Source organism: Haliaeetus leucocephalus, unplaced genomic scaffold (assembly GCF_000737465.1).
Source record: "Haliaeetus leucocephalus isolate CR32 unplaced genomic scaffold, Haliaeetus_leucocephalus-4.0 Scaffold687, whole genome shotgun sequence".
Taxonomy (NCBI): Eukaryota; Metazoa; Chordata; class Aves; order Accipitriformes; family Accipitridae; genus Haliaeetus; species Haliaeetus leucocephalus.
The window spans coordinates 4,544,192-4,560,278 of NW_010973123.1; the positions used below are offsets into that span (position 1 = coordinate 4,544,192).

At 38.0% G+C, this 16,087-nt stretch overlaps 2 protein-coding genes across 3 annotated transcripts in view; both read right to left on the reverse strand.

Annotated features, from left to right (window-relative positions):
* The window catches only part of LOC104839631 (nucleolar RNA helicase 2-like), a 15,019-nt gene extending 14,942 nt beyond the window's left edge, over nt 1-77 (reverse strand). Inside the window, exon 1 of the mRNA XM_010580013.1 lies at nt 55-77. Within this exon, the coding sequence (XP_010578315.1) occupies nt 55-77 (23 nt within the window). The remainder of the gene's footprint in view (nt 1-54) is intronic.
* A 419-nt stretch (nt 78-496) lies between these two features.
* LOC104839587 (nucleolar RNA helicase 2-like) overlaps nt 497-16,087 on the reverse strand; it is a 16,256-nt gene continuing 665 nt past the window's right edge. Inside the window, exons 2-15 of one of the 2 annotated variants that reach the window (XM_010579952.1) lie at nt 15,711-15,977; nt 14,311-14,386; nt 13,415-13,593; nt 11,722-11,839; nt 10,643-10,828; nt 9,936-10,081; nt 8,785-8,934; nt 6,888-7,040; nt 6,009-6,128; nt 5,132-5,205; nt 4,788-4,947; nt 4,349-4,483; nt 1,585-1,629; nt 497-726 (exon numbers count right to left, since the gene is read on the reverse strand). In XM_010579952.1, the coding sequence (XP_010578254.1) occupies nt 520-726; nt 1,585-1,629; nt 4,349-4,483; nt 4,788-4,947; nt 5,132-5,205; nt 6,009-6,128; nt 6,888-7,040; nt 8,785-8,934; nt 9,936-10,081; nt 10,643-10,828; nt 11,722-11,839; nt 13,415-13,593; nt 14,311-14,386; nt 15,711-15,977 (2,016 nt within the window). In that variant the 3' untranslated portion in view covers nt 497-519. Of the gene's footprint in view, nt 727-1,584; nt 1,630-4,348; nt 4,484-4,787; nt 4,948-5,131; nt 5,206-6,008; nt 6,129-6,887; nt 7,050-8,784; nt 8,935-9,935; nt 10,082-10,642; nt 10,829-11,721; nt 11,840-13,414; nt 13,594-14,310; nt 14,387-15,710; nt 15,978-16,087 lie in introns of both variants that reach the window. The other variant, XM_010579951.1, reaches the window with a different exon arrangement.

A 16,087-nucleotide genomic window follows, 5' to 3' on the forward strand; every position in this document is an offset into this window, starting at 1 on the left:
GCCGGGTCCGGTCACCGGCTTGCTGCACCTCCTCGCCGGCAAAACAGCGCTCACCCTATGTAGTACCGCACGGACATGCCTCCTGATCATGAAAAAAAACGTGCTCCGAGCGCGTACACTCGAACTCTGCTGCTCGCCTTCGCCGCCTTTTAAAACCTTGTAACAGAATGTCAACTGGTAAAATAACATTTTATTTTTCTGCAAAAATGTACAGGGTTGACCGGCAGTCAGTTAAGATCTATATATTACACAGCGAGCCAGGCTACAGTTCTGAATGCGACAGCCATATTCTGGAATAAAGTCAAAATGGCGATACGAGAAAGAAAGGGAACGGTAAGTTTTATTTTTTCTTGTGGTTTTTAAAGTGAACAGGATCTTTGTTATGACCAAAGCGGTACTGAGAAAAAAAAAAATCTGAATGACAGATTTTTCCAAGTGGTACAAACACACAGGAATAGCCTATTTTACTGTAATATAAAATACTGCAGTCCCATTTTTTCCACTTCTGGATTGTTGACGTTAACGATCGAATGCTCTGTCAAAACTTCGTTTCTGGCCTCTGCTTCTGAATCTGTTTCTACCAGAGCTACCACGCCGCCCGTTCCTGGAGCTCGAGAAGCTTCGGCCATTTCCTCCACCGCTTCCTCCTCCTCGCTGCGATTCTACTAACTCGGGTAATTCAGTTGCCACGCACAAACGCCACTGTTTTGAATCTTCCCATCTTGCCTATTGAAATCAAGGCAGACATAGCAAGTTAAATTCTAGGAATGCAAATACAGGGTATTTCATAATTCCTAAATTTGCTCAACCGAAAAGGCAAAATTATGACCTGATACAGGGGATTCAAGTTTCTCACTAAAGTGGTCAATATGGGTTTCAAACTTTTAAGCGTAAGAGCTACAGCTGTCTGAGTACACCTCAGATACTATAGAACAGAATGGAAACCCCTCCTTAGAGCTTTAGAGAGCAGCAGCAGCAGCAAACTCTTTCCCCACCTTTCATTTATTAAGAATACCACTATAATTATTACTGATCACAAATCCACACCCTTCCCTCAATCCCGCTCTAATCCAGAACAAAACATTGTTTTAGGAGTGAGTGAGAATGCTAGGGCATGAGAGTGCAGAGATATGCACTAAGGGAGAAGTACCTGAAGGAAGGATTGGAAGTCTAGGGAATTTTGGTGTGGGAACACTTAATTCTGCCAAGCAAAAACCTGGAATTCACTTTTCTGTGGAGAGAATTCTGAGTGAAAAGAATGGGGGGCAGGGAATAGGAAAAAGTGGATTTTATAGTGTAATGAAACTCCTTGCCTACAAAAATTAATCCAGCAGCAGTAACAAGGGATGGATCATTCACACAACCACTCTTCTCAGTGCAAGTTTCAAGCTACAGATTTTTGGAGACAGGGGAATACTTTAGGAAAGGAACGCTGTATGCTTGTTCTGTTCTGAAATTCCTTCAAAACCATCCCTTTTGCCACTAGGAAAGACAGGACACAGGCTACGAAATGTTTTCTGCCTAACCCAGTCCAGCCAGTTTCATCTACAGTCTGCTGTAACCAGAAAATTCAATGAATGTTACCTCTATTTCCTTTTGGTCTGCTGCAGGAATATCAAAGCACACACCCTAAAAAGAGAGAATAATTTTAATGGATACAAGTCTAGCCTTTTAATTGACTGCAACAACAACAACAACAACAAAAATAGAGCCTACAATCTATGTACTAGAACAAATAGGTTTACATTTCAAAGTGGTTTTTTAATAGATTTAAGATACTTCAAAATCTTTGAACTTTGAGACAGTTGCATCAGTATTTCTTAAGACACCAATACTTGCACTTCCTTAAATGTTTTCCTCAGATATACACATTTTTCTTTCCTCTGCATAGCCAGTATTTCCAATTCACATTTTCTTGCTCTTTAACAAGAAGCTTATAACCCTCTCCATCCCAAACTGTGGTCTACTGGCTTCTGCATTACTAATTTTGTAAATTCTTTCAAATCAGAAGTTTTAACCTATACTAAGAAATTTATTGTCCTGGTTTCAGCTGGGATAGAGTTAATTTTCTTCTTAGTAGCTGGTACAGTGTGGTTTTGATTTAGTGCGAGAACAATTTTGATAACACAGTGATGTTTTAGTTGTTGCTAAGCAGCGCTTATACTAAGTTAAGGATTTTGCAGCTTCCCACGCTCTGCCAGCAAGCAGGTGTACAAGAAGCTGGGAAGGAGCGTGGCCAGGACAGCTGACCCAAGCTAGCCAAAGAGATATTCCATACCATAGAATGTCATGCTCAGTATAGAAACTGGGAGGAGTTGGCTGGGAGGGCCCAATTGCTGCTCGGACATCAGGCAGCGGGTGGTGAGCAATTGCACCGTGCATCACTTGTCTTTTATTTGGTTTCATTTATCTGTGTCTTTTTTTTTGTTATATTCCTTTTCATTATTGTTATTATTGTTGTTATTATTATATTTTATTTTACTTTAGTTATTAAGCCGTTCTTATCTCAACCCACGAGTTCTACTTCTCTGTTTTGATTCTCCTCCCCATCCCACTGGGAGAGGGGAGGAGTGAGCGAGCAGCTGCATGGTGCCTAGTTGCCAGCTGGGGTTAAACCATGACATGTATACACCCACCAAACTGAATATTTAGGTTCAGACTCAAAATCTGAAGTTAAACTGCTTGAATGATTAAGTATAATACAAAGACAATTCTCTGTCTGACTAAGCAATCTGGATACCGAGAATTACAAATCTGATGCAGGGAAAACCATCCAGAGACAGTGTTCCACACATCAAATACAGAACAATGCTGTGAATAAAGAGACAGAGGGAAGGACAATAAAATAAATCTTGCCAATTAATACAATATCAAATATCATGCGTGAAGGACACATTAAGAAAAAATTTCAGAGATGGAAATAGAAAAAATAGTTCACTGACATAAAGAAGTGTCCTCAAGTCAAATTTAAAATCAGAAGTGTCTGGTCAAGAAACCGTGTGAACTACGTGTGAAATTCATACAGCAAGGCATGCAGGTTAACTTTTACACAAAGATGGAATGTAGAAGAGAATACACACAGCATTGTTGTATTTATTGTTTTATTTTTAAAAAGAATTGTTTTATTTTAAAAAAAAAAAAAAAAAGTCTTTAAACTCTTGTTCAAGTGCAGGTTGTCCCTTGTTTTAGGCTTTCTGGTTTACCAAGTCTGGGTATCCTCAGTATTGGCATATAGCTGTGCTGTGATTTTGATGATTTGCTAAACTAGGTGCCATCAACACCTGACATTTTTACGTCTTTCTCCTTTTGATACTTCCAAAAGGCACATGTTCTACCTGCACTCATAGCAATCTCAATGCTTCTATTAGAAATCTCTGCATAAAAGCTCATTCAACACCTGCCTCTGAAGTGACCTCTGAACTGATCTTCAAACTGGTTTGGGGTCTTTTTAGTTTGTCTATTGCCATCCCTATCCCACACCACCTTAAATCATACAAAAACAGGGAAACACAAATGGAGTAGCTCCCTGTAGCAACACGTGGTATATGGTCTCTGCGATGGAAACTTCATCGTAGATATGAGTGAAGTATGCATGGCAATCTAGGTGAAAGCACCAGAAAAATAAAAGAGCAGAATAAGGGATAAGAGAATGGCATGTGTTGACAGCACATAAATTAATTAAGTCATCAAGATCACAGCATCTCTCTACAGTTTTATTGATCAGGGTACGTGGAGGAACAAGAAATACACCCAGAAAAAAACAAAGATGGAGCAAATCAGGAATAATGCCTAACAACCTGCAAAAGCAAGACATAAGCATTCCTTGTCCTCTGTGTCACCACAAATAATCCTGGACAGACTATTTGATCACACATTTTCATGTTTGTGAAGACCCATACAAATTCTGTGACAAGAAGAGGGAGGGAAATCCATTTTGTTTAAAGTAACTGTCTCTCAGTGAGCTTTGCTACAGTGGTTGCAACACTCGTAAGTACAAAGTAACTTTCTGATCTTTCCATCACAACTGATTGCCCTAAGAAATCCTGTTCTGTGTTTTGTCATTAAGGCACAGTAAACATGGTTCATACCTTTCACCTGTTCTGCTATCCCTATAGCTGTGCTATATCCTGCATTATACTACCTCCTTAGCATGTCAGTGGAGCAGAGCCCTAAGCCCCTGAGATGCCTAAGCCCTAATAAAACAGATTGAGGCCCATCCTTCTATAGGTCATGACCTTATCAACAGAGCCTGGAACGGGTCAAAAAGGACCAGATATGTCCCCTGACAATTGCTGAGAAAAGGCTACAACCAGAAGAGCTCAGCAGCAAAGATACAAAGAAATCTTACCATTTTTCCCTTGAGGAAACACATTCTGTTCACCTTCCTGTCAACATTATCACCCAACAGTTCTCGCAGTCTTCGCCAAGCATAGCTCATATTGTTTATTTCTTCAGAGCAGTGTAGTATCATTGTAACAAATCCCTAAAGAGTAAGAAATTGGGCATGCTCCATTCAGTCAGAGGAATAAGCTTCAGCACATCTATCATACACGAGAAACCTGCTAATTTACAGTTTATAAACCAAGTTTTCAAGTGGATACTGTTATGGGAGAGCAAGTATATTTATAGCCACTATAATCTTGCTTTTAACTAAATCAGTAGTTCCTAGTGGCTTAAGTACAGTTCCCATAAACAAAATCATAAGGAGACAAATAATTCTCCGTTTAAACAACACAAAGGTGTGTTGGGTTTTTTTCAGATTCAAATGTTAAACCATACACCCTTACCGCATCTGAGTTCAGCAGGGAGCGCTGTTCAATGGAAGTAGCACCTGAAATATGGGCTAGAGCTGCAGCCAGAGCATTAACTGGTCCCCTTTCTTGTATTACCAACCGAGCAGGTTCTATGAAATACTCAATAGCAGTTTGAGGAACAGAATCAAGACACCTAAGTAATTAAAGCAAAAATAAAAAGAAAAAATTATACACTAGTATTTACTAGGCTCTGGAATAGAAGAAAAACAGCAGTCCAAGACTTTTAAGAGTGGTCAGTTCAGAGAGACGGCAATGAACAATCCAAACAGCCCTTCTGAACAAGGAAGATGCAACAGGTCTTGAGTCACCGAACACACCTGATGGCATCTTTGCTGGAAGCCTTTATTATGTCTGTTGCAGTAGGAACACCAACACGCTTGAATGTAATGCCCTGAAATTTAAAAAGCAAAATACAGATTAAAGTTGCAGACGATAAATAATTCAGTTCTAAAGAAACAGTGTTGGACTCCAATGAAACAAGCATTTAAATTTATCATTTTTCTTCTTCTTTTCATCTTTTAACTCCCAACTTTTGCTAGGGAAAATTACAAAGTTAAGCTTACAGTGAAATGGGTAACACTTAAAAGCATTTTATGCACCAGGTCAGTTTAAATGATCCAGTGACCTTAAACTGAAATAAATAGAGATCATTTTGGCAGATTCCAGGGGAAAGTAGTGCTGCGAATTCTAAATTATTAATTTTAGTCTGATCTACTTGGATTAACGTACAAGTTACACAGCCTTTCTAAATGTAAGCCTGAGTTTTATGTGCCAAGACTAAACCATCTCATCTCAACTGAATACTTAATTGGTGAGAAAACTACCATATGGAACAGTGCACAAAGTGCAAAAATGGAAGTAACAGTTCTCAGTAAAGCTACACATATTCAAACCACTGATCAGACGATAAGCCAGGGTGAACATTAAACTGAAATCCTGCTAGCTTTTTCTCATTTCCACAGGTACAATCCACTGGCATTTGCTGAAAAAGCGTGGGCATGAGAATCTGCAGCGCGTTCCCCACTCCACAGTAATTGACAGTGTACCCAAACTGTGCTAGGTAACTGAACCTCAAATGGGTGCTTTATAAGCTATATTCTGTAACTGAACTATTGAACAAAACAGGAAGATTTTACATGCTACCCTAACATATTACATTTGAGTGCTCATGATTAGAAGAAAACTGTACTTTACCGCTTTTTGTTCCACATATCTTAATTGATGTTCTTCCTTTCGCTGATAAAAACAGATACAGATCCCAGTTCGTCCAGCCCGGCCTGTGCGTCCAGAACGATGGATATAGGACTCCACATCCTTCAAAATAAAAAGCTTTATGACTTACCTAATTTATTGTAATTTAATCAATTCATTGCATTCACATAACTTAGTAGAAGCTATTACAGTTAAGCCACAACAATACACAATAACTGCATCAGAGAATTAAATTAAAAAACATTGTTTCACTGAAGTCAAATGAATAAGCTTTTCCATAACCCTGTAAAAATCATGGTTTGAAAGCCAGAACCATGAGCATTAATCAACTAAGTCTTGTTTTGCCATCACGACAGAGAATATAAGAAAACATTTTGAGCCTGTATACCTCTATAACAATCCCACTCAGCCTTCTGCATATCAACTTGAGCACAATTACTCAGATACTAATAGCGAATTCACTGAAAAATTATTTCTTTCAAACCATCTTAACTTTAGCCCATGTTCTCACTGTTGGGGTCACCTCCTTGTATATGCCCCTACTTAGTGAATCATTCTTGCAAGACAAACAGCCTTTCTTCACTTCTCACTGCTTCCAGACTTGCAGTCACCACACATGGCCTTGAAGGGAGAGGCCTCAAACAGCCTTAAAGGCATTTTAAGGAGACCATCTTTAAACATACTAGGGACTGAAACACTCTGAAAAAATCCTCTAAGAAACTACTTTCTATCAGGACATTCCTTACCCTTAAATGCAGTGCTGGTATACTCTGTTTTATGAATATCATCACTTGATAGCATTTACTACTTGAAAACAAACCTATAAATTATTACAAGACACCCAACATAACCATCTCCTACCTTTGGTGGCGAACTTTGTACAACCAGGTCAACTTCAGGGATATCTAAACCACGGGCAGCTACGTTGGTTGCAACCAGAACTTTAAATGTGCCATTTCTAAAACCTTTCAGTGTGATCTCTCTTTGCTTCTGAGGAATGTCACCATGCAATGACTGGCAATCCTGAAAAACAGTTATTATTATAGGATTGTACCAAAACCCAAGACAGTGCTCCATTTTATGGTCAGTTTTGGGTACAATATCTTGGTATTCGATAGATACCGTACGGAAAGATACAGAAAAACTCAATTACTAGAGTTCATATTTTAGGTGTCTTACAATATTTACTCAGTACTTCTTATTCATATACCTCAAAGACAGAAGTAGGAAATAAAGGTAGGAAAACAGAATAGCAACATGTGTCTTATCTCCACCTCTAATTATTGTGACCTATGAAAACAACTATGCCCCAACTTGCCATCCACACCACCTATGCAAGGCTTAGCTGTTTCAAAATAGTCATCGACAATTTTCTCAGGCCTTCTTAGTATTCATTTAGACATCTTTTCCAAATATATTAATTTCCCCCACCACCAATTGAAAGACTAAAATATAAGTGGCCCCAAAAAAATGAACTACAGCTTCAAAGATATTTTTTTTAAATCCAAACATTCTGAAAGTCCTTGTGTATTACAGCAATAACAAGTATGAAGACCAAACATACAAAAATTCTTTATTTCTCCACATTTCACAGCTTGCCTGTAGACGGCTACCATGTTTTCCACACATAAACAGAGAATGATTTGAAAAAAAATGCTAACATAATGCTAGGGCCAAAAATTTTTTTTCAGACAGTTTTGGATTAACATCAGCTGGTAAATGGAACAGGCATATATTCTGTTAGTGAATATTAACATGCTAAAATAGGAACATCTGAGTAATTTCCTTCTCTTGCATGCCAAGATCAGACTTCTGCATTGCCCGTGCAAGATTTGGTATCGCTATCACCACCAATAATGCAGGATAAGGCTCCATGCTCAGGTTTGGCTGTTACTGAGGTCATCTAGGAGTGTGGGAGAAACACTCGTGAACACAGTTGCGGCAGATGAAAAAGCTTCTCCTTTCCCTGGGAACATAATGCTATACTGCTTTCTAGACATAACTTAACACATCTCCTCAATGAAAACATATACAGAAAACGTAGTTGCTGTGATACCACCACCAAAACCCGAGCATGCAGTGCCAGTGTCACTACACATGATAAACATTGCACCACTACATCAACAAGTTATTTTCCACCAGGGCTAGAGTGTGCCACACCACAAATCTCAGGAATACACTAGAGGTCATTCACAAGAGATGGCAGATTGAATTCTTTCTGTGTATACATCTTTAAACTCTTCATAACAGCTAACAAACATCTTACTGAAATTACAAATATAGCCTCTGTTATATTACAGCTCTAAACCCTAATCGCCCCCACTGACAACACTAATTAGTGTCAGCATCACAGCTCAGTAACTGCTATTCCAGTAACATGACCTGTTATCCTAGTAGCTCTCTAAGTCTACTACCATCTTTTAACCCAAGACCGTCCTCTCTACAGAAAAATTAATTCACAACTGCTTCATTTAATGTCAATGAGAACTCTTATTTTAAGAAGAGAGTCCTTTGCAGCCCCGTATCTGTTAGTGCAGCCTAGTCCTGAAGAGTATAATGCTGTAAACTTTCAACCAGTTTGTCGGGGTTTTTTTTAAAGGTTCTTTTTGGCAGTTTTGAAATTATCTGACCACCTGCAAAAGCCTGCCTTATCCACTTTGAAAGTCTCTCTTTAAAACGTACTCAGCGTAGGTATGGCATCCTATAGGGTTGACACATCTCTGACAGGTTTTGTTACTTAATACAGATTATAACATACCTGTTTGATTGAAGCATTCAGAGCCAGTTCATTTGCCTCCTTTTTGGTCTCACAGAAGACGATGGTCCTCCCATGGCTGCCACTGTAGACCTGAATGACATCTCCAATAACCGCAGCTCTCTGAGACCAGTGACACTCTATTGCTAAATGCTATGGAAAAGAATTCCAGTGTTTAGCTTACATAAAACCACAAGATTCTTTTTTAATACATTTGAAACTGTAAAATCCAGAAATACTAAAGAGTTGTACAGTTTCCTGATGGGCAAGATATGCTAACTCAAGTTCCTGGAACGTGCAAAATCGATAAGGCTCTTATATCCACCACAATTAGTCTAACATCAAGTGAAATAATTACAGTAAGAGGAAAAAAGATGACAGTCTACAAATCACTTTTTTAAAGCAAGGACAAAAAACCAGGGAGATGTTATACCGTTTCTCTGGAGGATAGCCAGGGGTGCAAGATTTTGCCACAGTTCTATCAACCAAAGCTTTACATCAGATAAAGCAACACAAATACAGTATGTTAAAAACTTTTTTCAAGCACAAGATTAACATTCTTTCAATCTCACTGATACAATTATTATGTATCCAACTGATCTGTCAAAGTAACTGCTAAGGAGTACTTAAGCAGAAACAATATCTTATTTTGTCAAGTAAAGATAATTAAATCAGGCTTCTAGCATGTATGTATTGTATTCCTTGCTATGGTATTTACTGCACAGCAAGCAAAGGCCTAGTAAGGTAAGATACCACAGGAAGTTTGAAAAAAAATCTCCTGTATACAGAACAGCAGAATTCGACTGTGATGTCCATGGTGATTTAAAAGAGCCAGGTTGATGTTAATGTGTGCCTTTTGCTTCCAACTTGGATAAATTCAGATACCGGTTTTCTCTGAAAACCAACAAAACTAACTGATAACTGAATCCTCACTCTACCTTAGATGTCTATATGGTTACCAGATGCTGTAAGAAGAGAGACAGATCCTAAACCTAGAAAGAGTTTGACTAGCTGTAATGTGCCTTATGCTTAAAAAAATAATTCTCAAAACAACTTTCAACATCATTCTGATAATGCACCTTAGGATGGGATGACCATTTGTAGCATAAAGGAAAAGAGAAAAGGCCTGAAAACATTCCATATTCAATACTCACTTCTACTGTCGTAGCTGCCTTTTGAGTTCTTTTCCCAATAAGGTCAATCTGTTCATATCTAGACTTCATGTATTTCTTAGCCACGTCATATACCCAATGTGGGCAAGTTGCAGAAAACAGTAGTGTCTGGGGATTGTCTTCAGAATCTTAAAACACAGTTTTAAAACAATGTTTCACAAACTTCATATGTTTCACCTTACAGATGTATATAAACTGATTATATGGGTTATTAAAAATATGAGGTCAAATATCAGTATATAAAATAAAGAAGGCAAATCTGCTTTTTAAATTTATGCATTACCGACATCTGGAGAAAAAATACTCTACAAAGTCTAAAGATTTTCAAGGTTACGAAAAAAGTTTCTATGACCAAAAATCCTGTCTATTTTCAAGTGATGAAAAGCGGAAAAAGCTTCTAACTCCTTTTAACTGGAAGAAGTCCAAGCATGACTTAGAGATAGGTGCCAAAGAAAGTTATTTACAGATCCCTAGCTGCTGGATTTTAAGCTTTGCAAAGGTCCTATGAATGATGCCCACTTTCACAACACTTCCTCACATATTGCATTCACAGTACATTTCCTACAATATATAGTATTGAGTCATTTTTAAACAAAGCCGCCCTGCAATTTTCAGAAAAATGTACCTGAACTTTAGCAGACTAAATTATTACTAATATTTCCTACTATTTGTTTAAATATTGAGATTACCCTTCTTGTATGCAACTCGTAAAATGTCTTCCACTTGTTCAGCAAATCCCATGTCCAGCATCTGGTCCACTTCATCAAGTACAACATGTTTCACCTTGGTCAGGTCCAGCTTGCCATTCTGAAGATGGTCTTTGATTCGACCAGGTGTCCCAACCAAAATGTCAATGCCACTTCTCATGAGATCAACTGATAAACAGGAAAGAGCAGAAGAGGAGTTAGCAGTGAACTAGGGGGCATTCTCTACGTTACAAACACATGGTAACCATTCATGAGTATTCTCCTTACAAATATAAGTGAGGACAAATGATGAGAAGTGAGGAGAAAACTTGGTGGGGGAAAAAAAAATACCAAAAAGCCAAAACTGGTGAGATAGAATTTCTACTGCTCTTCCTGAAGGAAAAAGATTTCCCATCTCCCTCTCCTCTCCCCATGATTTAAAGTGGCAAACCAAGAGCTTCTTTTAACATACTTTGGAAATAGTTAGCTCTTCCCAAATTGTCTACTTTAATTGGAAACTTAAAAAAAAACTTTATTCAACTATCCAAATTACTGAAATCACCTCCTTCCTGAAGTTCTGCAGGAAAAAAAAAAAATTCATCCCTGATGTCTCAAGAGATATTACGATGAAAGAGCTTATTCTCCTTCCTGCTCTCATTTGCCTTGTTTACAACCATGAAGACAGTAAATTATGCTGTCACAATAAAGAAATTCCTCTTCACTTTAAAAATCCTCTAGATATTCCGTATCACACAAAAAAACCCACACCCACTCACAGCTCTAAGACTAAACTTTTTTTAAAGAAAATATGTTTACAAGAACCTAAACCCAAATACTCTGTATACACACAGTATAATCTCTTTCACTTTATAAATAAAGTACACAAGTAGACAAGGAACATCAAGAATATAATTGAGAGCTACGGTTATTTCTTACCATAAGATCTGGTTCTGACCTACTAAATTCACCATGAATACTCTCCAGTTCTTGAGTTAAATGTGTGTGTTTGGAAGGGCCCAAATGCACATTTCAAATATGTCAGTCAATCGACATTTCAATTATTAGTGGTAAATGTCACTTACTTTGTCCATTATATGGAGTTCCTCCATAAAAACAAGCTACTGTTAGCTTTCTTGTGATGTCCTTGAAATCTTTAGCAACCTGGTTTGCCAGCTCTCTTGTTGGACAAAGAACTAGTACCTAGATAGAAGACAGACAAACAGATGTTCTCTCAGCATGGCTTCTGCCAAGAAACCACTAGACTTCTAATCGTTAGTTTAGGTCTAACCATTTACATAATTAAAAAAAAATAGTCTGGTTTAAATAGTTATCTAAGCAAAGATTAAAGAAACACACTGCTTAAGTCTCTTGTAACATTAATCTCCTTCAGCACATACTCATTTAGGCCAGGCTAACTTCTTTTTAAACGAGATGGACAGGAGGTACTTAAATCTTATTTAACTTTAGCTCTTGAACAGATCAGCTACAGGTTTTCTTCTACATCTGCATATGCTGTTTGAGTACAAGACTGAAGGACTTGGGTAATAAAAGGTTTTTACGCATGTTCGGTAATGCTTCACAGTCCTGTGAGAAGGTGTAAGAAAGAGCTATCAAATGCTTCTCAGCTTCCCTGTGACTGGGGGAAACATATGTTCAGTCTGCAAAGCTGGTGTTCAGCATGGTTCTGGAGCCTGTGCTGATATCCCCGCAGAAGCAACCAAGGAGCCATTCTCTCTTCCAATACACAGGCTTCACTGCACATGATGGACAAGCTACTAGCTAGGTGTTTTACCTGATTTACTTTAACGTGTGACTGCAATACTGCTTTCAAACCTGGCATCAGTGGCTTGACAAAAGGAATCTTAAAATCCTTACCCTGTTACTTCTTTCAACATTGAAACGCATCACAAAAAAGTAAGTAGTAGTGTACTATGGCAGAGTGAGGCCTGAAATCTTTTTTATTTTAAGACTTGCGACTCCCTCAAAGAAAGCTTTCCCTTCTTCACAAGACTGTGCCAAATCTAGAGCCAGCATTCTCAGTCAGACAGCCAACATGATGGGCAGATGCAAATAAACCCACTAGTACTCATTTTGGAATGAGTTTCAGGTAATCTGTGAGATGGGTGACAAGATGAAATAAACTGTCAAAAAAAAAAATATTGCACTATTAATGGGGATACAATAAGCTTTGGCCTATCTAGTTTTGGAGGGCATCGTAAGAATTTGGTGAAAAAACATACATGGTATTCCCTAGCAGAATGCAGACAGCTCATAATGAATCTGCATTTTCTGGAGCAGAAGCTTCAGTATCTGGTGGCGGTCCTAGTGAAAACCAAGACTATTTTTAAAACCTCCCACTATTTACATGTTTAAACAAACATGTTTAAGTAGACAGCTTTTATTGATCAGAAAAAGTCACTAATCTGTTACTAATTTGGGAGAAAAACAAGCATCCAGTAACCACTGGACCTGAATAGGTAAGGTGACTGAAGCAAATTAAGTAAGGACACGTTGAACACCTGTAGTTTCAGTCTCCCTGTAAGCAGAAAAAGGAATTGACAAGTGGATAGAGCTATTTTGCTCTTTACTCTTGATCAGAGGGTATGAGGCAGCACAGAATTAAGGCAAAGCCCAACAAACATAATTTTCAAAGAATCTTTAACAAGGGTTGGCTTATACTTGCACAAACTTGAAGAACTTTTCCAGCAGGTTAAAACTCTGAATCACTCTGACATAAGACAAAGCAAAAGCAGCATTCTAAGTAAGCGTAGTTACCTTTGGTGAACGGCCTCTTCTTCTTTCCTGTGAGTCTCCCTGAAGCTTTTCAATTAAGGGAATAGCAAAAGAGAATGTTTTCCCCGTTCCAGTTCGTGCCTGAGCAATTACATCTTTGCCAGAATATACTGGGTCAAAGGTCTTCACTTGCACGGGAAACAGGTACGTCACTCCTCGAGCTGTGACAATTTCAACAGACTTCCTTAATGAGATCATTTTAGAAGCGTTCTTGCATACTCTTCAGAGGAAGTTATCCCAAGCAGAACTTCCATCAACTCTAAAGTCAGGAGTCTGTCATCACCTCCACTGGTTTATTTAATCACAGAGGTCATCTGTAAAGAGTGCCCTGGGACTGTCCATTTTATTTTCCCACTTCATACCCCCAGACACAGGGCTAGCTGGGACAGATGAAGTTACTAGCCTTTAATGAAAGCTTTTAAGTACTGTAGCTTTATTTATGTAATACTCCCCACCTATCTATGAAAATATCTTCCTTTCAAATAAGACATATGTCAAAACCACTTCTACTCTTCTCTTAATTGATACTAAGTCATGCACAAACTAATGTCAAAGATACTAAATATAACCGGTTTTCCTTTACTCACACTGAAATAACTGAATTGAAGAATTCTCCACATATTAAGTTGGGGGTTTTTTGAGCTTATGTCATTTAAAATTTTACTGTAAATGCTAAACTGGGCAATACTGCAAACAGAAACGTCTATGTTCAAAGATGTGTTTAGAGTAGGCAATCAATATGCCTTCTATATAGCATCTGTGCTTGCATACGCACAAGCAGAGCACATCTCAAAGCTCACTGATTGAATATGTTGAACATAAAAACACATGACAGAGATCATTTACTTTCTGTGGTCACATCATGCCAAGAAATTTACCTTGAAGAAGCTGAACAGTCCCTTTGGAAATAGGAAAATTGGAGAAAGCACCCTCTTTCTGTTCTTCAGTCATCTCCTGTTAGGTAAACAAAAAAATCAGATAACGTTCCATGTGAATATCGTATGACCATCAGAAAATTCAAGGTAATGGCACAGGCACTGGTATCATACCCAAGGGTCAAATTTTCATTGACAGTTCACAGGTGCAGCTAAAGAACCTTCTTTGTTTTACTTACTATCATATTTCAAAGTTAAACAAAAGTGATCTGTAATTTAAGTTAAGACTGTTTCATATCAAATGGCATAACCCTGTAAATGCAAAACACCCAAATTAAAACTCTGAGAACTCTTAATTAAATTTTAACATTCTATTTTAAATAATTACCAATGGCCTAACTTATTATGTTGTAATATGCAAAAATCAGGCTTGATATCTAGCCTATTTCCTACTTCCCAATGAATACAGCACAGTGATTTACAGATACAGAAATCGATCCCCAAAAGAATCACATCACGAGGTAGAGCATGAAATTTACCTACTCAGTAATGCATTACTTCCATATACGTTTTAACAGCACAGTGATTAGAATCCAGAGCATGAGGAAAGAATGCTAACCCTGGAAACCATGGAAACCCTGGATGCTTTGTGAAGCATCAATTGGAACAAGAAACAAAACCAGGCAACCGCAGAACATACAGGTATAAAGACTTTTCAAAACAAATCCTAGGTACAGCAAGATGTTTCCCTTAAAAAAAAAATGTGGTTCATGTCAAGCAATTTTAAAGGAACCTAAATCAAATAGAAATAGTCAGACAAAATAAAAACATTCTTACAGAAAGACTTAAAAAGACTTACAAACATTACAACATGATATTTTATTAGATTAAGGACCATCTTACCACGTTAACAGCTACTATTTAAAAAGATGATACATAAAAACATATTAATACGTAACTTTTCTTTTTCCACTAGCTAAAACCAAGTAATTCTTATTTCACTAGAGAAGTACTTATAATACCAAAAAGAAGTCAATTAAACTACATTTGTGGCAATGACAATCAAATCTAATGGTGCTGAATCATATTAAAGCACCATCTCACTGCAGCTTGTCCTTCTGCCAACAGCTACCACAGTACCGGACTGTTGAAGTGAGAAAACCATGGTGCGCTGATCTAGAACTTCAGGACTTCCAGGATTTAAAATTTTTGCAAATAATCGACAGAAGGGACAGTTCAAGTAGCTTTAAACCCTGAAAATTTACAGCGGTCTTTCCACTGATAGGGAGGGAAAAAAAGGAAAAATAACCTGTTCTAAATTTAACCTTGTTGCAACGCAGGAGTTGAAAGCTAGACTCATCACTAAATCAACTAAATGTAACTACATCAATCATTAGTTTTACCTGCTCTTGATCACTGTCACCGTCACCACTTGACGTTTCACTAGAGTTACTGTGCCGTTTTCCGTGGGTGGATTTAACGCTTAAGGAAGATAATCTCGTGTTCTCCGGGCTTTCTTCTCTCATAGCACCGTTTTGTTTAACTCTGCTCCTTGATTTCTTGAGTTTCGGGGAATCAACTTCATCCTCCGACTGCTCACTTTCATCCGTCTGAGTCCTTCTCCTCCGAGATTTGTCATGGCGTTTAGATTTCTTCTCTTTTTTCTCCTTCTGGTAAGGCACAGAGCAACGCAGCGGTACATGAAAATACACGCACGTGACCCAAGCGACACGGAACAGAGAAGACTAAAGCGACACGGACAGTTAAAACTAAAAGTCTA